The 24,044-nt window shown below is 42.0% G+C and overlaps 1 protein-coding gene across 1 annotated transcript in view; it reads left to right on the top strand.

Moving 5' to 3' along the window:
- trrap (transformation/transcription domain-associated protein) overlaps window positions 1-24,044 on the top strand; it is a 90,640-nt gene that overhangs the window by 17,082 nt on the left and 49,514 nt on the right. Inside the window, exons 27-43 of the mRNA XM_008292417.1 lie at window positions 61-222; window positions 761-857; window positions 1,096-1,217; window positions 2,734-2,904; window positions 4,217-4,285; window positions 5,940-6,059; window positions 6,686-6,805; window positions 7,118-7,282; window positions 7,480-7,661; window positions 8,298-8,496; window positions 13,295-13,423; window positions 15,340-15,606; window positions 16,798-17,004; window positions 20,045-20,203; window positions 20,529-20,666; window positions 22,002-22,112; window positions 22,919-23,065. Of these exons, the coding sequence (XP_008290639.1) occupies window positions 61-222; window positions 761-857; window positions 1,096-1,217; window positions 2,734-2,904; window positions 4,217-4,285; window positions 5,940-6,059; window positions 6,686-6,805; window positions 7,118-7,282; window positions 7,480-7,661; window positions 8,298-8,496; window positions 13,295-13,423; window positions 15,340-15,606; window positions 16,798-17,004; window positions 20,045-20,203; window positions 20,529-20,666; window positions 22,002-22,112; window positions 22,919-23,065 (2,565 nt within the window). The remainder of the gene's footprint in view (window positions 1-60; window positions 223-760; window positions 858-1,095; window positions 1,218-2,733; window positions 2,905-4,216; window positions 4,286-5,939; window positions 6,060-6,685; window positions 6,806-7,117; window positions 7,283-7,479; window positions 7,662-8,297; window positions 8,497-13,294; window positions 13,424-15,339; window positions 15,607-16,797; window positions 17,005-20,044; window positions 20,204-20,528; window positions 20,667-22,001; window positions 22,113-22,918; window positions 23,066-24,044) is intronic.

The raw sequence follows: 24,044 nt of genomic DNA, 5'->3' as shown, positions 1-24,044 counted from the left end.
ATATAAATGTAATGTGACCCTATGAGGCCCCTGTGTTTACTGGGTTTTCTTTCTTTTCAGGTTTTGCAAGATATGGTTCCTCCTAAGAAACACCTGCTTCGTCACCAACCTGCCAACGCCCAAATCGGCCTGATGGAGGGCAACACCTTCTGCACCACCCTGCAGCCGCGCCTCTTCACAATGGACCTCAATGTCATGGAGCACAAAGTCTTCTACACAGAGGTATACAAGATGTGGAACTGATTAACTCTGAGAAGACTGACTTTTTGATGCTTTTTCTTTTTTCTACTTAAATACAATCTATGCAATACAGATAATAATCTGAGCAATATTAATATTAGTCCTTCTTAGTGTTTCTATTCATGAAAGAATCTGTGCAAAACCACCTTTATGTGCAGGACTGTTAATTCTATAATCTAGCACTCATGTTTATTTTGGTCTGTTTTTTATGCTGCATACCCTAAATTTTTGCTCTATCTTTTGCTCCTGTAACACTACAAATGTCCCCATTGTACGATTAAGAAAGACTTATTTTATCTTTAAAAGAAAAAAAAAAGATTTTTTTTCCTTCTGTTTTTGTGTATAAGCACATATGAAGCTATTCAGCATCTTTGTATTAAACATGCATTTAAGAGACATCGTATTGTAAGACTTCGATCTGGCTCAATGGATTATCGTTTTATTGACCTCTGGCTGTTTTTTTTTTTTTAATTGACCTTTTTAATGTAAATGCCCTTTAAATTGTTTTTCTCCTGTGTAGCTGTTGAACCTGTGTGAGGCAGAGGATGCTGCTCTGATGAAGCTGCCCTGCTACAAGAGCCTCCCCTCCCTGGTTCCCCTCCGTATTGCTGCACTCAGTAAGTTGGCCCCAACAGCGCATCATTATTTCCTCCTTGTAATGTAAGAAATTGGCTTGCGATGCTCACTTTTCCTTTGAGTTCATTACTAAGTGCCCTGGATGAAGTCGTTAGCTAAATACCTCAAAGTATAGTCCTCAACCTCATCTCTGGGGAAGATCTGACTTCTTGTTTTTTTTTTATTTCTTCTGTCAGAAAGAAAGTGATGAATGTTGTTAATATTCCTTATCCTAATTAGATGCCCTTGCAGCCTGTAACTACTTGCCACAGTCCAGAGAGAAGATCATTGCTGCTCTGTTCAAAGCCCTCAACTCCACCAACAATGAACTGCAGGAAGCGGGCGAGGCATGCATGAGGAAGGTCAGTGGCAAATCTCTCATCCATTTTTTTTCTGTTTTCTTTTTAGCACATTAAATCTTAACTTTAAGGAAATGCAACACTTGAAGTAGTTTCTGCCCCTTAAACAATCACCTCATCAGTAATCAGTCTGTGTTTGTTCTTGAACAGACATTTCTAAGAAGTGAACAAATTGAGACGGACTAACTAGATTTGGCTAATATGCAGTATCAGGATGCCATTTTATGTAACGGCTTCTTTTTTTGTGTGTTCAGCAATGCTGTGGATGCGTTCAGGGAAGCTGCATTTTCACAGCGCTAAATCTCCACCACCTGCTTTTCTATTAGCATCTTTACATTGGCAGCAGCTTTGTTTTTTTAATTGATTTGGAAATAATATCAAGACTTTATCAATTACTTAGAAAGCTTATACATGTGTTATATCACTCGCTTCAATTTCCCTGGAGCTTAATCTCTAAGCCTGGGACCTGCAGACATAACCTTTCTAAATCTGGATTCGTCTGTTCCCTTAAGCTAGGAAACGATCCACACATAATCAGACAAGTAAATTTGGTTGCTCCCTTTTAAATCTTTTCCAAAATCACATTTTCTACACCTTTGAAATGGCCTTCTGTCGCCCTTACAGCACCTCTTGATTTTTCTATTTGTTTAAGTATAGTTTTTCATTATCTTGTTTTCCATTGTTCCTTCCTCTGCTGCTCCCTTAGCGTTATATCTATATCACTCATGTCATTTGCCATCTTAGAAGTTCTTTGTTAATCCTCCCCTCATACCATTTCCCCTCCCACTTATCTTCATATGGACCTCCCTCTGCTTTATCACACTCACCCTGAACCAGCTCTGCCTCTATTCATCAAAGTATCCATACCATCTTAGCCTCTATCAATCTACTCAAAGCTCTTTGTCTATTTTCCTTTCCATTTCTGTGTCCTTAATTTTCTTTCCTTTCTTCACCACCGTCACTCCTTTTCACTATCCTGTGATTTTTTTTTTCCCTCTTTTTTTTTGGCTTGCCATTTTCTGTTCTCTCCATTCTTTCATCTCTGCCCTGCTAGCACTAATGAGCGTTGCCATGGCCAGATCGATACAGGATGGAGTGTTTGTTCTCAGCGCTGAGAGGAAAATGAATGTGGCTGCCATGCATCATTCCCCCCCCCTCCTGTCTGTGTGAGGCTGTGGGTGTGCGTCATCAGTGCTTGGATGGCATGTGTGCTTGTTTATAGCTCACCATGCCCTCATTTGAGTGGCCTTAGTTCTTTAATGGAGACACAAGGGGTAGTGAGCAGTTACCGGGGCAAGAAAACCAGACAAGGCCGGGTCTTGTGTTGAGGAAAATAAAATGTGGAGGAGAAATTAAACTGGTGTTTGTTTCACATGTTGGGGGAAAAAAATTCTTGATTACACCAGTGTAAACCATTTTAACCTCAGATTTTGCTCTCCCAATATTGAAATTCTATTTTGTTTGTGTTGTTTTTTGTTTGCTTGTTTGTATTTACTGTGCTGATATTTCCCTGTCGTAGTTCCTGGAAGGCGCCACTATTGAGGTGGACCAGATCCACACCCACATGCGGCCCTTGCTGATGATGCTGGGTGACTACCGCAGTCTGACGCTCAACGTGGTGAACCGCCTGACCTCTGTCACGCGACTTTTCCCCAACTCCTTCAACGACAAGTTCTGTGACCAGATGATGGTGAGAAGCTTGAAACTCTAAATCTTTTATTCAGCATTTATTAAGGCATCAGCACGGCAACCAGAGCTTCGACCCGGCAGTTTAGCGTAACAGAACTTTTTGTTAGCTGAGTTTTTGGATATTTTCAAACTTTTACCAATTCTACTTTTAATTCTGTGGATTAATATGACTAGGAATACTTATATTTAAGTATTCTGTTTGCACTCTAACCAGATTTGCTTAAAACGGTCAGTTAGTGATTTTTTGATGGTTGGTTTATTTGACTTACAAATCTGCTAATGCAAAACACAACTGGAACAAACAAACACTTTCCTCTGTTTACTTTTTTTTTTTTTTTTTTTACTCTCTGTGGGATTGCTTTTTTCCCTTCCATTATGCTCTTCTAAAATCATTTATTTTCTGCTGTAGTTGGTTTGTCTTAAGTTTTAAGATTTTTTTTTTTGTGCTTTTTAAAAAAATTAGTAAAATTAACTAATACCAAGACTCACTTTACAACAGGTGACATGGATGTAGAGGTTGTTTCTGTTGCCTATAACAGCGGTCTTCAACCTTTTTTGCTACACGGACCGGATTTAAGCAAGAACATTTTCTACGGACCGGTCATCAAACACATGACAAAAAATAATCGTTTTAACTATTAAGAAGTGTCATAAACAAATACAATTACTTTTTATTGCTAAATATGTGTTCACTTTTCAAAGATGCTCTACTGAGATGTTTGTTTTTTTTATTCATTTCGGCGGCGTTTAGACTGACGGCTTCGTTTAACAGCCGAGCATGAAAGCTGACAGTCAAGTGCGGAAAACAAGCACAGATGGAAGTGACGGGAAGACGAGCTTGTCATTTTTCAAAATAAAACACCCCGCAGACTCCGCTGGAAATAAAAATAAACCAATAAAACATTTTTATTCTTTCTGTGCGGCCCGATATCAAATGACTCATGGCCCAGTACCGGTCTGCGGCCCGGTGGTTGGGGACTGCTGGCCTGTAACGATAAACTTTGTGCTACTGGTTGGCAGCTGTGTCATAGCCGACACTTTAGTGCTCACAAAGCCAGCAGGGCTCATGCAATTAAATGTATAGCAAGGGGACGTGGTGTTACGGCGATCGTGTCCGTGCGCTTGTTATGATAGTTTGATAATTAAGTAAAGCTTTACAGCAGAGATTTTAAATATTTGGTTAAAATGCGCGTATTTATTGCTTGTATCTCTTGAGTGTCCTTCGGTGGTGTTGTGTTCTACCTGTTGAGCTAAACAGCCTCACACGTGTGCTACACTTACGGTCTCATTTCTCCGTCTCCTTTCTTTCGCAGCAACACCTGAGGAAGTGGATGGAGGTAGTTGTAATAACACACAAAGGTGGCCAGCGCAGTGATGGCAGTGTAAGTAGACACATTTCATACACAGCACCTTACAGCACTGACACATTTAATACAAATGTGAGTCTTTTATCACTTACAGCCTGTAGACGTGTCCTCTTTCTTTTGTCTGCTTTACTTGAAATGCTGCTTTGAATGCAATGTAGAAAGCGTTCACGGCCAGGTCAATATGGCTGTCTGCTCTCACCGTTTTTGTTCAGCAGAGATGTGTGGTACCTGAACCAAATAACATTCACTGAAGGGGGAGAAAAATTGCTCCTTATACTCACAAAGCCATAGTCACATGTAGTCAACACCTTCTCTGTGTGGCCTCCTCCCAGATGAGTTGTGAGTGCCCATATTACAATCAATGATTAATTAGGCGCCAGGCAGGCGGTGGTGGGCCCAGCACTGCGTCTCCTCATTATCTCCCCGACAGATAACCTTGTAAAGGCAGAGAAAAGGTGAGAGAGGGGAAAAAGCAGCTGCCTCTCCCTCATAGAAATAAAGCTAGTTTTTTTTTTTGCTCCCCTCTCTTCATGTGAGTTCATCCTGACCCATCTCAAAATGGTGTGTTTAATTAGATGCAAATTGGGCCTTTGTCTTTCCCGCCCTCCAAATTGTGGTCTTTGTGCCTGTTGACAGCAAGGCTGGCAGTGACAGTAGAGCCAGGGTCAGGGAGTCAATTAGCTAAGCCTGATAAAGACAAAAACTGGGGAAGGAGGGATGAGGCAGGGCCGAGGAAGATGCTCTGAAGACATGTTGACATGAGAGGGCTTTGGCAGAGAGGAGGAGAACGTGGAGTGGAATACTGAGGAGTGAGGATGAGGAAGAAGGAGTTTGTATGAAAGAAAAGTAATCTGACCAAAAGGGTTCAACCACAATGCCCAAAATGGCGCTTTTTAACTTGGTATCGGTGTTTTCCGTGCTGCTCAGTTTACATTCCAATTCAGCACCAGCCTTTCGATTCATCGAGTCCCGAGAAAAGTTGCTCCCGAGGTCACTCGTAAAGGTTGCTGCTGTCTGCCCGTCCATTATCACCCTGTCTTATCTGCTCACCTTCCATATGGAACAAAGACAGACAACACACAGCCACACAAAAATGCACACATACTGTTCTGCTGACTCTGATCATTGTCTCCCGTTCTGGTACAGCCTGCGTTGGAGGGCGTTGAGGTGAGATGTGACCTGGTGTTGCGCCCTCTGTTGGTGACTCTGTCAGTGATTGAAACTTAGCTTGAACCAATGTCGTGCTGGTGAACTGAACCAATGTCGTGGTAGTGGTGGAGTTGCCCTGTATTTCTGTCTCCATGTGTCTGTGGTCATCTCAGCTTTGCTCTAACCTCGCATTTTGACTGTTTAGAAATGTCCAGCTCTCCTGCTTTTCCTCTGACTTTTGCTCTCCCGAGATGTTGACAAACCCAAAGGTGTACAAAAACGACCACGCATTCTGTCCTTTATTTGTTTGTAACCCGTGCAAATGTTACCCAAGAGTTCATGTGAGTGTTGTTATCTGCACCTAACTACCTAATAATTGCAGATTCATCCTCGTCTTTCCACAGTTGGCTGTCCATCAAGACTGTCTGTCAGAAACGATGTCTTGTGTCTCTCTCATCCGTTCAAGAATTTCATCCACTCCCTTGTTCCCTCTGTTGTCTTTCTCTGAATCTTTCCGCAGGAGATGAAGATCTGTTCCGCCATCATTAACCTTTTCCACCTGATCCCGGCCGCGCCTCAGACTCTAGTCAAACCTCTGCTGGAGGTGGTCATGAAGACGGAGAGAGCCATGCTCATAGAGGTAAGACAACCAGCTCCTCTTTTTAGATGGACTGTCTTGCATTAGAAGTAGTGTTAAAAATCCATCACCGTCATGCAGACAATTAAAGCTGCAGGAGGATTAGCAAGGAAATCCTAAAGCACTGCCCAAACAGAGATTCAAGAAAAAGCAGGCTTTCGTTGTTTTTATTTTATTAACATAACGATTTAGACGTGCCAGAAATTAAACGTGTGCTTTTCCTGGTTACTTAGTGTTGTGTTAGTTGTAAGTAGTGTGTAGTTGAGAGATTGAGGCAAGAAAAGAAGATGCTGGTTTGAATTAATTTGGTACAATGGAAGAGATGAGGAAATGGCCATAGCTGGGCTTTAAACAATGCTTGGAAAACAGTCATTGACATTTAAACAATGCACAAGTTTACCTTAAATGCTTAAACACTTCATAATGTCAAGATATTATTTATTTGAATCTTGGAAAAGTTTACTAATGCTGTAAGATCTAAATTTTAATGTTAATGACTCTCAAACTCTGATATTTAAAGGTTGTTTTTGTTTTAAACAAGAAAGTAATTCCCAGCTTTGATTTTTCTGTCTGTTTGTCCTTTGCTTTCCCTTCTCCTCCACTCTTTTTTCTTTTTTGTCTCACACCAGGCCGGCAGTCCGTTCAGGGAGCCTTTGATCAAGTTCCTGACACGCCACCCATCTCAGACAGTGGAGCTGTTTATGATGGAGGCTACGCTCAACGACCCCCAGTGGAGCCGCATGTTCATGGTCAGACAATCGCAGCTTTAAGTAGCAACCCCTTCAGTCTTTTCATGGACATATTTGCCATTAAAAAGGCATTTTGCTTTTTTGCTGCCTCTGTAATGGGCTATAATCAGGGATATATTGGGTGTTTCGAGGCTCAGTGGTCCTGTTAGCACCAAATTGAGATGGATCGCTCCCAGTAAAATTTTCTAATTTTCTTTATCATTCCACATCATATTCCTTAAAATGTGTTGTGTACAGTAGTTGATACAGTGCAGTGAACACAAATTTCTCTGGTTTTACTTTATTTAATGTTGTGTATGTGTTCATATGCAGAGTTTTTTGAAACACAAAGACGCCAAGCCACTGAGAGACGTACTGGCCTCCAATCCCAACCGCTTCGTCCCCCTGCTTGTTCCTGCTGGTACTGCAGCAACTGTTCGACCTGGATCTCCTTCCACGACCACAGCCAGGCTGGATCTGCAGTTTCAGGCTATCAAGGTTTGCACATTTTCATTTACATTCCATGATGTATACATCTACACACACGTTTAATACACATAGGTATGTCTTTGCCGGTCAGATGTGAACATGTGTAATGTAGTACTTCATGCAGATCTTAGAACTGCTTTACTCTTATGAATTCCATGATTTGTCCTAACCTAGCTTAATCTTTTTTCTTCTTCCCATCTGTTCAGATTATTAGCATCATAGTGAAGAATGATGAGGGCTGGCTGGCGGGACAGCACTCCCTGGTCAGTCAGCTGAGGCGAGTCTGGGTCAGTGAGGCCTTTCAGGAGAGACATCGCAAAGACAACATGGCTGCCACCAACTGGAAGGAGCCCAAACTGCTGGCTTACTGTTTGCTAAGCTACTGCAAGTATGTAGATTTTCTTACAAGTGCAAAATATTCTACATTTCATGAGCTGTAGCTGAAAATATACATTTGATATGAAGTTGTGTTTTAAGAACTGTTAAGAAACCATATACTCATCCAGAACAACTGCTTTATGAGCTTTTGGGCCAGTCATTACTCTACAATTAGCAGTGCTACCATGAGAGTGTAAAACTTGATAACTTAAGTGACCCTTTGAGTATCGTTTTGAGTTATTCAGTACTGTAAGCACTACAAGCTAATAATGCAAATTTTTAAAGTTTGTGCAGTTTCTAAGTTTAACTAAATGACATTCCAATCATGACTGACCTTCTCACCCCACCTCTCTGTCTGAGCTCTGAGAACGTGCTAGCACACTTGGTGCACTACGCACTCAGCAGATGTTTATTTCAGACCTTGCAATTAACCCCCAACCACTTCAGCCAGTAATTTTAGAGTGTATGTGTTCAGTCAACCTTCTTTTGATAAACAAAGTTCTGTTTCAAAAAAAGTATAAAATTGGCTAATTACCAGAGTTCCGTTGGTAGAATATTCGAAAGTTCTGTTGCACACTGTCACTGCTGTTGACATATCTATTTCTATCTGCGCGCTGAACTTATCGACCCCCTGTCTTCTCAATAGGCGTAACTACTCAGAGATCGAGCTGCTGTTCCAGCTGCTGCGGGCATTTACAGGTCGCTTCCTGTGCAACATGACCTTCCTGAAGGAGTATATGGAGGAGGATATTCCTAGGAACTACTCCATCGCCCAGAAACGCGCCCTGTTCTTCCGCTTCGTTGAGTTCAATGACCCCCACTTCAACGATGAGCTTAAAGCAAAGGTACGCACACAGACAGAGCAGGAAAGCCGGTTCATGATTTCCTGCCACAAGTACTTGAAATTTATCTGTAACTTTTACAGTTTGACCAACCATCTTTTGGAACTGACATTGAAGTGATGCTGAAGACACGGTGTGGCCTTAAGCACTCATCTGATTGATAAATATATAGCATGACCACGTGTCGGTGGGTTGCTTTTGTTTGTGCGCCTATATGTAAGTGTTCCAGCCAGCGCAGTGTTAGTATACCAGACTGCAGATGTTAAAATATATAACAGGAATGGACATCTACCCTCCTGCTGCCACCTCAACAAGCCATCAGGAGTATTCACAAGGCCAGATACAGGAACTGACATTTGGGCTGATGGTGCCTCTGAATATGCATTTAGGTCAGCGCTTCTGTCTCTGTAATCAGTATTGATGCGCAGTCTCAACCTGTTTAATACCTCACTACAAGCACACACCAAATGCTGTGCCCTTTGAGACTATATATCTATGTTTACATGTATGAAGCAACATGAATAACTTTAAATATACATGGCTGTTTGCAGCCATCCACCACTACCATCAGTTAGTTCAAGTTCACTTGCATTGTACAGGTTAGTGATATCCGGTGTGCCTTACAACTGAAATAATAAAGAGAATAGAATAAACATTAAGGTTGCTATAATGAGAACACTAAAACAGTAATTTTAAAGACAACAATCCCCCCTCCACCTCTGACCAGAGACAGACCCCTGCTTGGATTTGATCATATTTTCCCGAACATTTTACACAAAGTTTCTAAATTGCAACCCTGTTGAAAGTTGCCTTTAGATTTGAAATTGTCTCTCAGTCATTGCGACATTGTGACAGACTGGTGGCCTGTTCAGGTGCACCCAGCCATGTTGCAGTGGGACAGGCTCCACCTACGCTTCGACCCTGCACAGAATAAGCGGTAAAATGATGGCTATACTGTGCTTTGATCGACTGTGTCTGCGGAGAGATGATTGTGATGGTGGATACGTGGTGTCATTCTTGTTGAATACAGTAATATCTGCGGCTTAGTTTGCCAACGCTACGCCGGCCAGTACAGAACCACACACCGTGAATGCGCATAGGTGTGCAAATGAAATGAAAGCAATCCACAGCCTGTAATAGAAACATCCTGCAACATGTTAAATGTTAATCAGCCATGTTGTGTTATAATTGCTCCATGCTACAGTGTCTCCACGGGCAACGATGGACTTAATTTAGTTTTAAACACCATATGGGAGTTCCCCGCTTGGTATGTCGCCACAACAGGGTGTTATCACAGTATACCAACTCGGGTTATAATGAGAAAAGTTAGTGTTTCCAGCTACCTTGGCTGTGTGAAATAACGAGAGCATTTTGTACTGTAACAAGACAAAGTGATGCAAGGAAATTTTTCTTGAAACGGAATAAAGTGGTGTCTCCTACTAATGAGGAAATGTGTCACATTAACAAGAAATGTATCCTGTAAAAACAAGAGGTTTCTTGTTAAAATGAGAGTCTAAGGACATTTTTTTGTCAGTGTGGCTGCAATACAAGGCTGTGCATTTTCAAATAAATAAATAAATTATAAAGCCTGCTCTATAAAAAAAAACACATTTAGATAAATATGCTAATACGAAACTGTAAGGCGCGTTGACTTTAATTGGCAATAACGCTTTTGATTTATATTCTGAACTTGTTGCATTGTGGAAAGATAGATTTTAAATCTTAGATAATCCATAAGCTTACCCAGCCCTAAACTGAACGATGCATTATTTATTATTCAGCGCCTCCTCACCTTACTTACTTTGCAGCGTGAGGAAATGCAACCTTTAGGGACCTGATCTGAGTGACTTTTATGGTTGGTGTGTTTTGTACCAGAAGTTCTTTGATAGAGTCAGGAAGGTCATTTTGTCTGGTTCTAGACCCTCAGAGGCTCACAGATGAATGCTTCTGTCCTCTCCACCTGACCTGCTGCTGCAAGCATTACAGTCATTCGGGCTGCTTTTTAATTAAGCTCACTCTCCCGCATGCAGGCACTCACGCAAACACACGGACGGACGCGCACACACACATTTTGCACAGCTGTACCAGGCACATAACCTGGCACAGAGGAGCAACAGCACTGCTGTTAAGTACAAACGGGTCAGTGGGGAAGACCTGCCTTGGCACACAATAGCACATAACCAAATGACTGTGTGGCAAGAACACACAACTGCACGCATGCAGAAGAGCCTGACAAGTGCACACAGACCTCCAAAATCCAAGGACGTACAGTTGTGTTTTTGATGCTGCTCTCTCCACCTTCCCCTTTTTTTTCCTCGCGTTGTTTCAGTGTCGCATGGACTGAAAATAACAGGCAAAGTAAAGGCACAGGAGAGAGAGTTCAGGCAACTCGTTGTTCTGTATCTTTCTTGGTGGAATTGCTGCATTTGAATGTTTAGCAGAGTAGAGTTTAGTCTTTGAGCTACCAGAGCTGCAGCACACCCACTGCCCACCCCCCCTTCAGAGTTGTGCTCCTATTGTTGTTTTTCCCTTAATTGTCCTCCTCTGGTGTGCAGCAGATGCTAGCTGCGCGTATGAGGCAGAGACACAGGCCGACAGACAGGGGGACGTGTTTTTGTGTGAATGTGTTTGTGTTGATTGGTGTGCGAGTCGTGAGCAAGCGATTGAGTGTGGGTGTTACCTCCACTGACATTTAAATAATTGCCTGTAGCATTTTCCCGGAAGCACAATATCAGAGGAAAGTGTGCGCACATTCTTAGTCATGCCTGGGAGTTAGATAGAAAATCCGATTCCCGTACTACAGCACAAGAGTCTGGGAGAGTACTTTGAGCGAGCACAGAGAGGAGTGTGTAAGAAAGAGAAGGAGAGACAGGAGCAATGAATCATCTACGGTAGCGCAGACTGACCTCATGCTGCTGCTGTGTTCCTTCTTTCGCTTCATCCCAACACTTCTTACAGAAAACCGCTTTTGTGCTGCTCTTGTGTTCCAAAGCGTTTGACGAGTCGCGGCGTAGATCTCACGCAGACAAGCAAACAAACAAATGTATGAATTTATGAAGCACAGTGCATCTGCTTCACATTCTGCTGCTCCTCTTTTTTTGTCCCCATCGTGACAAACGATGCAACAGACTTTTCTACAACATCAGAATGCGTGTGCATGCTGCGCTACTACCACCTAATCAGCAGAGATTGAAATCAAACCGAACTATTAAGGGGAATCAACAAATACATGGTTTTGTACCTGTACCTTTTGTGCACCCCTTCTGGCATCTGAGCAGAGTAGATTAATATTATAGGAGCAATTTGAATTAATAAGCAGAGGCATGAAACCTAGCAGCTGTGTGAGGTTGAAATGCAAAAATATCAGTTTTGTTTTTACATTTTTATACCGTCACATCATTCTAATGTAATGACATTATTGAAGCAGAGTTTCAGCTTTCTTTGAGTATGTGGGAAGGCAGAAATCTGGCAGCTCTGCGCCTAGTAATATGTAAAGCCAATTATATTGTTCTTGCAATTGTTCTTCAACATTAGAATCGTACATTTTTTGGTGCATTGCTGATCTATATGGAGGCATAATGCATAATCTCCCTCCTCATTACTATATACCTCCCACTGAGGTCAGAGAGGAACTCTAGCAGCACTGCAATACGCGCACACACTCGTTATTTGTGAATGAAAACAGGATTTACAAAACTAAGACACCTGCAGAATGAGAGGCTCAGAAGTATTCTATTACACACATGAACTAACGCACAGATGTAGCGTTCATGCAAGAGCCCATCGTGAGCAGCATTACAGGAAATCTTCTGTTATTTTACACTGATTGATGTCAGAGAGGCTTAGAATTAATAGGAGCAGATGAGACTGAAGTTACTAATTTCTTTGTATCTATATTCGGGAACGCGTGGTCGTGTTTCTGCACGCGCGCGTGAGTCCATCAACATGCATGTACGTTGTGCAGGGCGTGCGTGAATAATGTGCTAACGGAGGAGTTGGAACATATGCTACCACAGCTCATTCTCCGCTGAGCGATGCCCTGTCCTCCTCAGTGATGGATTGAATGGGGGTGTTCATTAATAGATAGCAGCTTCTTTAATAAATGCAGTCGTTAGCCCTATTGTGCTTGGGTTATTTTGCATTTTACTGGCTAATCAAGCCTTCATTCACAATCCCTGCAGGTTTCAACATGTTAGTAAATGGCATTTTAATTCTCTCCTCATTGGATAATATGGATTTTTGTTTTTTGCTTTAAATGCTTATGGATTAATTAAGAGAATGTGTTATTGTTCTTCAGCGTCGTCTCAGAATGGACATTGTTTTCTTTCTATTCTTAAATGTCACATCATTTATTACCGTTATTGTGGGTCACATCTGACATTGCCATGCCTCGCGTCCGTCTTTATGCACTGATGTCTTTGTTGCTGTTTCGCCAATCAAAGTTTTTTTTTCACCTCGTTATTATCAGTCTGAAAAAGACTTGTGTCCCGTTGATTTTAGAATAGATTTTAGGAGCAGATTACTCTTTCATCACTTAATTATGCGCGATGGAGAGCTGAGAGTTTGCAGGTTTTTCTTTTATCGAGCTTTTGAAAGACCACACCAGGTGATTTCACTGATTACTTTCTCCTTTCTGGAAGGTGTGCTATCAGTGAAATTATCCATTATAGTCTTGGCAAAGTGGGGTGAAGGCTGTAAATTCACCTATGGAAAAAATGTAAATGTAAAAATGGCCTTGAGTTTCTTATCAGTGAAATCATTTAAACATGCTTTCTTTTTTCTTTTTTTTCTTGTTTTATAGGTACTGCAGCACATCTTGAATCCAGCCTTCCTACACAGCTTTGAGAAAGGGGAAGGCGAACAGCTGCTTGGACCGCCCAACCCTGAAGGAGACAATCCTGAAAGCATTACCAGTGTCTTCATCACCAAGGTACACATGAACACTTATGTTTGCAGGCACTCTTCCTTCTCATCAGTGCACTGTCCTTTATTCCAAAGCTTATTACAGCTTGGTCTCTCTCATTTCATTACCTGCTGCACTTCATCTCTCCATACTCAGTCATCATCAACTACATTCTTCTTCTCAAATGACCTCCACGTATTAAAGTCTTTGGAAAACAGTAACAAAAAATCTGCTCTGAGTTCAGAAAATGTGTTATCAACCACTGAGCTGAATTGGAATGAATAAAAAATTGCAAGATTATAAAATCAAATTCAAAATCGTGAACAAATAAGCAACATGCTCTGCTCTAAAACGCTCTGGGTGTGTCTCCTAAAGCCTCTGATTAACAGCTTTTACAGCAGCCCAAATAACAAACTGATCAGAGTTTGTTTTAACTGAACCCAAGTAGCTTCGATGTGAAATCACAAATGTGCACTGAAGATGCAGAATACTTTCATAACTTTGCAGCAGCGCCTACTATTACCTGCTATCGCAAACTAAACACGCGATGCCACTTTCACTAATTGGTGGGCATGCACAGCTGGTGATAGCGATGGACGTTGATGGGACGGGAGGATAAAGGTCGGCTAATCAGTTTGGCCCCATTCAACATTCTCCTTTATCTCATCCTTATTTAAATTATAGCAAGCAAGTTTAATAATGTAGTACCATAGACATAGAGGTTATTCAAAGTGCTTTACAGGGAAGATTAATCAAAACACATAAGAGGTAAACACAGCAAAGGAAAGTTGAAGTAATTTAAAAACAAAAAGATCAATAAAAACAGTGCAGACCTTAAGACATTTACATTATGGAAAAACTCTCATTTACTCTCAGAATTCAAAGGGACACTTTTTACAAAATCTGGACAAAGTGAGCTGAGTATGTGAAGCCCATAAGGTCTGACTTTGTTCAGAGTTGTGCTCGGTATGACATCCTTATCTAACCATGAAACCAAAAAATTCTCAACAGAAAAATGATGAAAAACATTCTAACAGTCGACATAGCTGACAATCTTTTCATGTTTTCTGAAATTATTTTCTGAGCTCTATGATGTGTTTCAAAGCAAATCTTAGAAATCCACTCGCATTGGCTTTAACTGTCGTCATTTTATCTTACTTGTCTTCCTTTTTAGTCTCTTCCATCTGTCTTTGTTTTTCTCTTTTCCTCCCACCACCCCACTGGTGCCTCCTTCCATCACGTTCCATTCATCAGACCAGACTATAATTCTTGGTGTAAATGTCACAGTGTGACCGTGCTAAAGGTCAGCGTGTTTGTTTGTGCTGTGGCAGAGCTCATCACTGACTAACACCAGTCCTAATGGCTGCTAATGGCTCCTCTACGGTCTGGTTAAAACTCATTTCCTCCCTTACCCCTACTCTCTCGTCGTGCTGTCCCCCCTCTTCTGTACCGCCTCTAAAAGGAATTTAGATGGTGATTGGTATTTGGTTGCGGAGATGTAAGAGATTTTCATTATGTGTAAAAAGTAGATTGTGTTGTGGTGCACTGTCATTTAGATGCAACGCACAGTGGTCATAACTGTGCTATACTTTGGTACTTCTGACAGACAGTATATTCAATAGAATGCCTTTCTCTTTCTTATTTGTTTACTTAAGTGCATTAAATAATTTAAGACTTTTATTGACTGTCTGCAATTGGTAAGAATTACAATAGCACCAACCAGTCTCTGGCATTTTTGTTTGACACAAAAAAAAGCATTTGTTGCATACATAAAACATCTCACCACCTGGAAAAACAACTGATTCATTGTTAATGATTAACAACTCAGTCAAATCCCTGCAGATATACTGCGTTCACGCTGTGCCGTGTGCAGCAAAAGCTGTATCCATTTCTGCTTCACTCAACAATTTTTAACGCCTCATCCTTCCCATTCCTTTCCCAAGGTTCTGGACCCAGAGAAGCAGGCTGACCTGTTGGACTCTCTGCGAATCTGCCTGCTGCAGTTCTCCACCCTGCTAGTGGAGCACGCACCCCACCACATTCACGACAACAACAAGTCACGCAACAGCAAACTGCGTCGTCTCATGACCTTCGCGTGGCCGTGCCTGCTACCCAAAGCCTGCGTGGACCCCGCCTGCAAATACAGCGGTCACTTACTTCTGGCCCACATCATCGCAAAGTTTGCAATCCACAAGAAGATTGTCCTGCAGGTGAGGAGATGATGAAAAGAGGGAAGAGAAAGTCAGAGGAGCGGGGGTTTGATGTACCACGGAGCTAAAAACAGAGATAAAACATGGAGAAATCTGAGCAGCAGAGACAAAAAAAACACACACTGAGCTTAGAAAATGACTGCATACAAAAACAGACAAAACCTCGAAATGACAGGAATCTGAAATGAACGTGAAATAAAATGACAACAGATGAATTCTCCATAGAAAACGGGGTACTTACAGCAAGGACCCTTACTGTGTGAGTAGTGCTTATGAAGAAAGTGATGCCATGGAGTTATGAAGTGGGAAGAATGATTTTTAGGCACCCCTGGCTCCAAAACTAAAAATCCAGTGTATTTTTCCCTAAAGTCATTTTTAGGTAACTCACTTTTACACTTGAATGGCGATGACTCATGGTTAAATAACTGTTAAATCATCCTTTCATTTGTAACTGTGTCACAAATACAGCTCTTTGATAAGAAGTCAGTGATACAAGCTTGTGTACATGACATTTTCTGGGGGGGAAAGGTAACTACAACTCCTGTGGTGTACTTTTCTAAGAAAAACACAATCTCTGAGCTTCAAATCTGTAATGTGAGCTCCTAGTAGCGAGAGAGGAAAAAAACTAAAAACACAATCCACTCCTGGAGTCAGTTCAGTTTTTAATTTTGTGTCCGCTTTGATTAGCAGATATAATGCCACATTTGGTTAGTAACTGCAGCAATGATGCAAAATGATTTCCCTATAATTTTGATTCATGCCTGATGCCTGACTTTTTTTTCACATAGCGATGCCTATGGAATCATAATTGTAATACAAATAAAACGGTGGCAACAACATCAATTATCATCCTGAAAGTTCTGTTTTTATTTTCAGTAAAATTAGATATAGCTTTTAAAAAAAAAAAAACCTGAAATGGGCAGTAAGACAAAAAACGTTTTCAGCGTGAGGTGCCCCACCCAGTTTACTACTTTATAGGAGGATTGAGAATGTATTGTGGGTGTTTGTGTGCTTTTGTCAGAGTGTATATTCTTGTCTATGCTCTCTGAAATCCCACATTCAATGTATTGTGAATATGTAGGGACGGAAATTGCACTTAAAGGTGTAATTACAAGAATGGAGGGGAAAAAAACAACCAAAAAACAACTCAGTACTTCACCAAATTAAACATGGCGTTTGTGTTTTGTCCAGGTTTTCCACAGTCTGTTGAAGGCCCACACAATGGAGGCCCGAGCCATTGTTCGCCAGGCCATGGCCATCCTGACCCCAGCTGTGCCCGCCCGCATGGAGGACGGCCACCAGATGTTGACACACTGGACTCGCAAAATCATTGTGGAGGAGGGACACACTGTGCCGCAGCTGGTTCACATACTGCATCTCATTGTGCAGCACTTCAGGGTGAGAAGACGTAACACACACATACAGAATCATACGGACGTCAAACTCGGTCAGTGAACACACTTCCACCAGTCAGACCGTTTCTGATGAAAGCATGAGGTTCCAGGATATCCATCTGGGCTGGGTGGAGCAGACAGAAGAGTCAAACATATCTGATTTCAATCGCTGCTCCTTACAGTAATCATGACAGACTCCTCTAAACACTTGGGCCAAGTTTACACTGTGTGGTGTTCTTTCCAGTTTACATCATTCCAAGTAATATGTTTCTCAGGATGACTAATACTTCTACTGACTATCAGCGTTTTATACTGAACGCTTTATGGTAAGCTGCCACCACAAGTAGTGAGAGTACAACTGTTGCTCACAGGTGTTTGATGCTGCCTGCTCACTGCGGGGAAAAAAACAGTTAAGGAGCCAATTTTACTGATTATCTGAGTACCTCAAATTGCATGACACCTCTTAACAGGTCCTAATGGGAAAGGAGTACCCTCACAAAAAGTTGTATTGTCTTACGTAGCCCCGTTACTAGTATTTATGTTAGTTAATTTTACTTGCTGCGATGTTTGTGCTGTGCTTTGCTGTCTCCTAGTCAAATGCTGGATTCCTAACTTAACGGGGCAAAGAAGCTGATGCAAATGCGGGCGGCAGGCATCCAGCGTTAGTGCAGCTACATTTTCAGACACAGCCGTCGCAGTGGTGATCAGCAGAGTCAAAGAGCATCTCAACTGTGGACAAGCGAACAACAGCAAAGGATCGCTGGCCTTTATGTTCGCCTTCCTCCTTAAACTTGAGAGACACTTTTGCCCTCTCTCGCTTCTTGAGCTGATGTTCGCCGCCTTACCAGTCAGAGAGCGACAGTCTTTTAGCAGAAGACTGACATTTTCCTCAACTCCCCTCTCTATCTCACTGACAGGCTCCTCTCACTGGGCCAGATGACTAATCTAATGTAATCACATCAGCATAATTACACTGGGGAGGAGATAATGACAGACAGATGAGAGACTTTGTGCGTGTGTGTGTTTGATAAAGAAACGGAGAGATTGTGTGCGTGTTTGTCTGTGTGCACATGTGATGGACAGGGCTTAGCCACTCCGTTATTCCGGGCCTGTGAAGTCCTGCTCTATTGACTATAATTACCCTCAAAGTGAGAAGCTTTAATATTCTTTGACACTGACAAAAGCCCTCAGATAGACATCTCATCTCTCGCTCCTTTGTCTGCATGTGTGTTTGAGAGTCCCAGTTCGGTTTTTTCGGAAGCTAAGCGACTCTTGAGCGTGACACTTGAGTGTGTGAATGCTCGGGGCTAAGTGTGTGTCATCATGTCCTTGAGACTAAGTAAGAATACGGTATCAGAGTTTGCCTATTCTGACTCAGAGTGATTGAGCACCTCATTTTAACTTTGCCTGTGTGATCACCCCAAAAAATCGAGAGTAAAACATCAGCACTTTAAGCGAAACGATAATTCCTGTAAATAATAGCACTTGCCTTTCCAGTTTTTATTTTTGGCAGCCTTCAACATATTGATGCTCTGCGGGCAGGCCGACCGGATTTCTTGCAGCCAGATTGTGATGAGTTGATGGGGCTATCAGTTGACTGGAAACATTTGAGTTTTAGGCTCTCCTTGGGAATTGTTCAGGCGACATCCACCCTTTTATTTTGAAACTCATAACTTGTGCTATGGTTACACCTAGTGTCCTACTACCCCCCTGTGTTTTAGGACCCATAAAATGGAGACAGGAGACTTGCGTGAAATGCTGCTGACCCTGTTTTAGTGTGAAAGCTGTGGTGTTGCATTTCAGTCTCAGGCAGAAACAGAGACTTTTGAAAACACTGGCGCAGACACCCACGTTTTTGTCATTATTAGGTCTTTAAACCAACTTTCACTAACAGTTTCACCTTGTAGTTGTTCCAAGCTATGAAATCTCTGCTCTTTCTTTGCACAGTGTTTGACAACTGAGCCACCAACCCTCTGCTCTTTGTGGCATACACGTGCCCAGCGTGCATGAATGGCCTTGTAATACGCATGCTGTTGTGGTCGAAATTGTTTCTGAAATGATGCTAAAAGCTCCTCTGGAAATAGATTGTTTTTCTTTAAAAGGCCATCATAAAAAAGAAAATTATTAGTGTTGTCCAAGAGTGGTTTCTAGGAGAATCACAGTTGTGAAGATGCAGCGGCTATTGAGCTACGTAGACAATTGCTTTCGATGGTTGCTAAGGCGATGCGAGTCCGTCTCATATATGTGGAATAATAGAGAAGACACTCCATTTAAAATGAAGTCGAGGGAAGGGAGAGATTTTCCTCTTCTGACGAGGATCATCTAAGAACAAGTTAACCAAGTCAGTAATAGTCTCAAATGTCAGAACCAATGTTTACAGCCCACCAGACATACACATTTCACTTCTAAGCTCATACTCTGGGGTCTCATAGAAGTTTTATGAAGTGTCTTGAGTCGTGTTTAGGTTGCAGGCATACAGGCAGGATAAATGAGGATTTTTGTGTGTTTTTGTTTTGTTTTTTTACATTGTTTGGTGCCCTCACATAATGCAAGTGTTTCCCATTAATGCAAAACAAGCTTGTTTTTCAAGCTTATATCCTGCAATCCTTACTTTCTATTCTTCCATACTTAGATTCTGCAACAGTTTTTTTGCCCGCAGTAGAGGTTGCAATAGTGAGATATGCACATAAAGTAAAGCGAGTAAAAGGCATGCCTCAAGCCACAGTGACATTTTAGATTGATTTTCTATTCTGTTCCTGCTGCTCTGTCATCTGTTTAGCCTTGCTGGCTATATTTACTCCGTTGCACTACTTCTGGTTATTCTAAACTCTCCCATTGGATTTGAGAACAATGTGCCGTGATGGCTTCAGAAAAATGACATGCAGCAAAGTCCTACCTAACTGTGTTTAAAATACGGAATAGGTTAAGAAAAAACTGAGGTAGATACTTAATTGGTGGATGTTGAATTTACTTGGAAGTGTTGCTTATTTTTTGTTTTAGTATTTGATTTTTAAGTTTTATTTGATGCCTTTTTTTTTTTGTAGGTGTACTACCCCGTTCGCCACCACCTGGTGCAGCACATGATCAGTGCAATGCAGCGTCTGGGCTTCACCCCCAGTGTGACCATAGAGCAAAGGAAACTGGCTGTGGATCTCGCTGAGGTGGTCATCAAGTGGGAGTTACAGAGGATCAAAGACCAGCAGGTGAACATACAGTTTGCATTGATTTAAACTGATGTCGTACTCATGTGCCCTGCGGACATGCACTTTACACACTGTTATAAAATTATGTTGTCCCAACATTTTGTTTCAACGCAAGCTTAAGATGCTTATTATTTTACAAGATAAAGCTCTTTATTGTAGTGGTTACAACATTTTCTTAGCCATATTCTATAAATAACCATGACTCATAATCCCTCAGGAACTAGTAAGAAACCTCAACAAGATATAATGACATTGTAATTATAACTGACGAACACATCTCCTCCTCCTGCTTCTCGCCTGCCTGTCCCTCTCTTTGGTGCGCCAGCCGGAGACCGAGGCTGAAGTAGGGCCTGGTGGCGAAGGAACCAGTGGGGGAGCTGTGAAAAGAGGACTGTCCTTGGATGCCGCCGGTGCCGGACAGGACGTCAAGAGGTTCCGTACGGCGGCCGGTGCTGCCTCCACGGTGAGTCGGTCAGATGATAGACAAATTTGACTGACTTCAGTGCTGAGACAGTTGTATCATCGCATCTTTAATATTCATCCTGGGTGTCTTTGTCTTATATGCCTCTCTGAATGATTGGAGGGCAGTTTAAAAAATACTGATCAAACAACTATTTCCACCATTTTCCTGCTAGTCAATTATTTATTTTCTCTCATAAAATATATGCCAACAGGAGATGGCAGCAGGGTTATTGTTGTTGCTTTAATCCAGTTTGCCTTACATCAGTTTTGCAGCCCCGCACCTACTTCATCTCACACCTCTTTTGCGGTCTTAGAGCTCTCAAAGCCTGTGTGAGATTCCCGTGTTCCAAGAAGCACATGTGCAAAATCTATAGTTGTTAAATGACACCACGATCGAACTCCGGTACATGCAGAAACTTAGCTTTCAAAAGGCATTTTTTTATTCAGAATAGAGGCTTGGAAATTGTTTGTTAGCTCTATTAGTTCTCCATCACAGCCTTCAAATTTTGCCTGACTGCGTGTGGAGTCTGATCAAATGGTGCCTGTGTGTCAGAAATTAGAGACCATGATTGGGCAGCGACAACACAGTTTGATGAAGTTTGTTTATCCCCCTTCCCCACGTATTTCTACAGAGATATTTCTCTTCATGAATTTGGTGTTCATAATTCATTCCAAAATGTTAACACCCTCATTTAGAGTATTAAAAGCTGCTACAATTTTGGAGAAATAATTGTTGTTTTTTTCCCCTAGAAGTTCTATTTGTTTAATGCTAATATACTAATCACCAGAGCTAATCAATTAGTACTTCTGCACCAAAACATACTATTTGTTTTCATTTAAGCACAAACAGCCTTACCTAGTGTCATTTTTTTACTCTATTTATCTGCATACAGACGTCCTCAAAGTATCTCAAATGACAGATTGTGCATATTAAGATGGATGGTTATTATTATATTGAAAAAAAAAATTACTTATCATTGCAGTCTTAATGATGGTGTGAATTTCAGCTTCTTTTACCTAATGTCAGAAGAAAAACGCTATTGCAGCATTTGTTTCTGCCTGAGCCGAGCAAATGTTAATTGCTCAGAAAGTTGCCAGGATAATTATCAGAAAATCATAGTTGCAGCCTGCGTCCCGCTATAAGCAGAGCATGCAAAAACCTGACTTTGTTGCAGGGTCTTTGATATTCTCTCTTAACTAAGGACTCTATGCAGCGTTTGCACTGCTGTCACAAAGGTTTATGATCAATTCTGTTTGTTTCCTGACCTCTTCGTAGAGTCTTTTCTCAAACAAAGAAGATCTTACATATGACTAATGTTGGCGTGTATGTTTTCAGGTGTTTGGCCGCACCCAGTCCATGCCAGGTACAGAGACCATGCTAACAAAGCCCGTCGAGAAACAGCATACGGACACCGTCGTCAACTTCCTCATCAGGATTGCGTGCCAGGTAAGAGCAACGCCATTACTGAGCACACATAGACACACACAGTTAACTCCACCTCTCTCACACACACATCCTACGTAAACAAATTCTGCCATCCATAGCGCCTGCCAGGTAGGACACAACTTTTCTAAACACTCAGTTGGGTGAGGATAGGACACAGTGAACGCATCTCCACACACAGTCCTTTATTTGTCTCCTCATACAGCTGTCCCTTGGTCTAGTGGCAGTAATGACCTTGGTTACAAGCCTGAAATAGACCGCTGAGATTTCACTCACCTTGACTTTTCCTGCTTTCTTTTTTGGGCCAAGCTTCATTTTCACTGTTCATCCAACCATTTCTTTTGAATATAACCTTCTGTATAACCGCTGGGGATCACTCACTGCTCACTGAACAGTCTATAGAAACATAATCTCTTCTTTGTATTCCACTTGATAACGGTGTATTGTGATACTACATTGATCCCTGGAGAAAAATTATGTTTTTACTGGCCCAAGGGGATTACCATCAGCCAAAGGACACCACACCTAGAGCTGATAAGGATTCATTGTGTTGGTCAAGGATGCTTCTGCAGGCTGGATGCTCGTCACTGTGAAGCGTGGTACAGGGGCTTCTGATTGAAGGATGATCTCCGTCCTGGCTGTGCCACTTTTGAACTCTAGCTGCATGAATGAAATTCCAATATGTGGTGACAGTCCTTCTTGCCCTGTGTGATTTCTTACCTCTTCAGGACACTATTGTGATATTGAAGATGAAGACCCTTTGTCATTGATAATGATAATGATACCAGCCTTCCTACTGTCCCATCTAGGTGAACGACAGCACCAATGTGGCCGGGTCTCCAGGGGAGCTGCTGTCCCGCCGCTGCGTTAGCCTGATGAAGACTGCCCTCCGGCCTGACATGTGGCATCGTGCTGAGCTCAAGCTACAGTGGTTTGACAAGCTGCTAATGACAGTGGTAAGATGACATTTGCCTTCACAATGATTCTCATTTTGTCTGCTTTTCATGTTTTATGTAGCCACATTCATGTTTGTACCTTATTTGGTGCAAAGCCTGTCATTACCGCTGTGTTTTTTGCGCCGCACTTCCCTCGTGACCACCTGTCAGTCACTGTGTTTACACCTGCTGTGGCTATTCCTTGGATTTTACCTGCATCAATATTAACTTTCCGAAACAGTCTGGCTTATCTTCACTATTTTGTCGAGGGGGACTATTGTCTGTTTTTAGGTAAGTCCAAAAAACCCAGAATGTTTTTATGCGAGCTCGTCACGGATTATTTGAAGCTACTAGTACAAGGGTATGTCATCAACAGTATTCCAGGCAAACAAGTTTGAATAAAATTCAAAATATTCAGGCTTGCTGTTGTTGTTACAGCTCCGAGCAATAAGCAGCAGACAGTAAAGGATAACTAATGCCTTCCCAGAGAAGTTTCCCTGTCCCCGCTTAAGCTCTGTCTTAGTGTTTGCTCTAACACCTCCAAGTCCTTTGTGTGTTATCAGTAATACATGAAGTGAGGCGCCAACCGCCATAATGACAAAATAATGACAGTGGTGAGATAACAGGAGTCTATCCGGGTTGGCCTCTGCCTTCTCATTCAACCCCCAACCCCTCTTCATCCTAAACTCCTCATCCTTGCTTTCTGTATCGCCCCACTGTGCCTCTCTGCATCTCTCCACGCCTTTCCCTCTGCCTCTAACCACTTCCTCCTCTCATCTCTTCTTTTCTATCCAGCCTCTTATCGCAGGCTTTCTTCTCTCTCTCTCTCTCTCTTTTTATCCATTTCTCCTCTCCTTCTCTACTCATCTCTCCAGTCTGATTTTGGCGTCACTGTTCAGACAAGGTTATCACCAAACGCAGGCAATTGTCACGTACTTCCCTTGTTCTCTTTTGGGGATCACTGCGTCGGCCGCGCCTTTTTCCTCAGCCAACAAACACA

The sequence above is a fragment of the Stegastes partitus genome, unplaced genomic scaffold (genome assembly GCF_000690725.1).
Source record: "Stegastes partitus isolate 25-593 unplaced genomic scaffold, Stegastes_partitus-1.0.2 Scaffold809, whole genome shotgun sequence".
In the NCBI taxonomy this organism is placed as follows: Eukaryota; Metazoa; Chordata; class Actinopteri; family Pomacentridae; genus Stegastes; species Stegastes partitus.
This window is presented reverse-complemented; position numbering and strand designations above follow the sequence as displayed.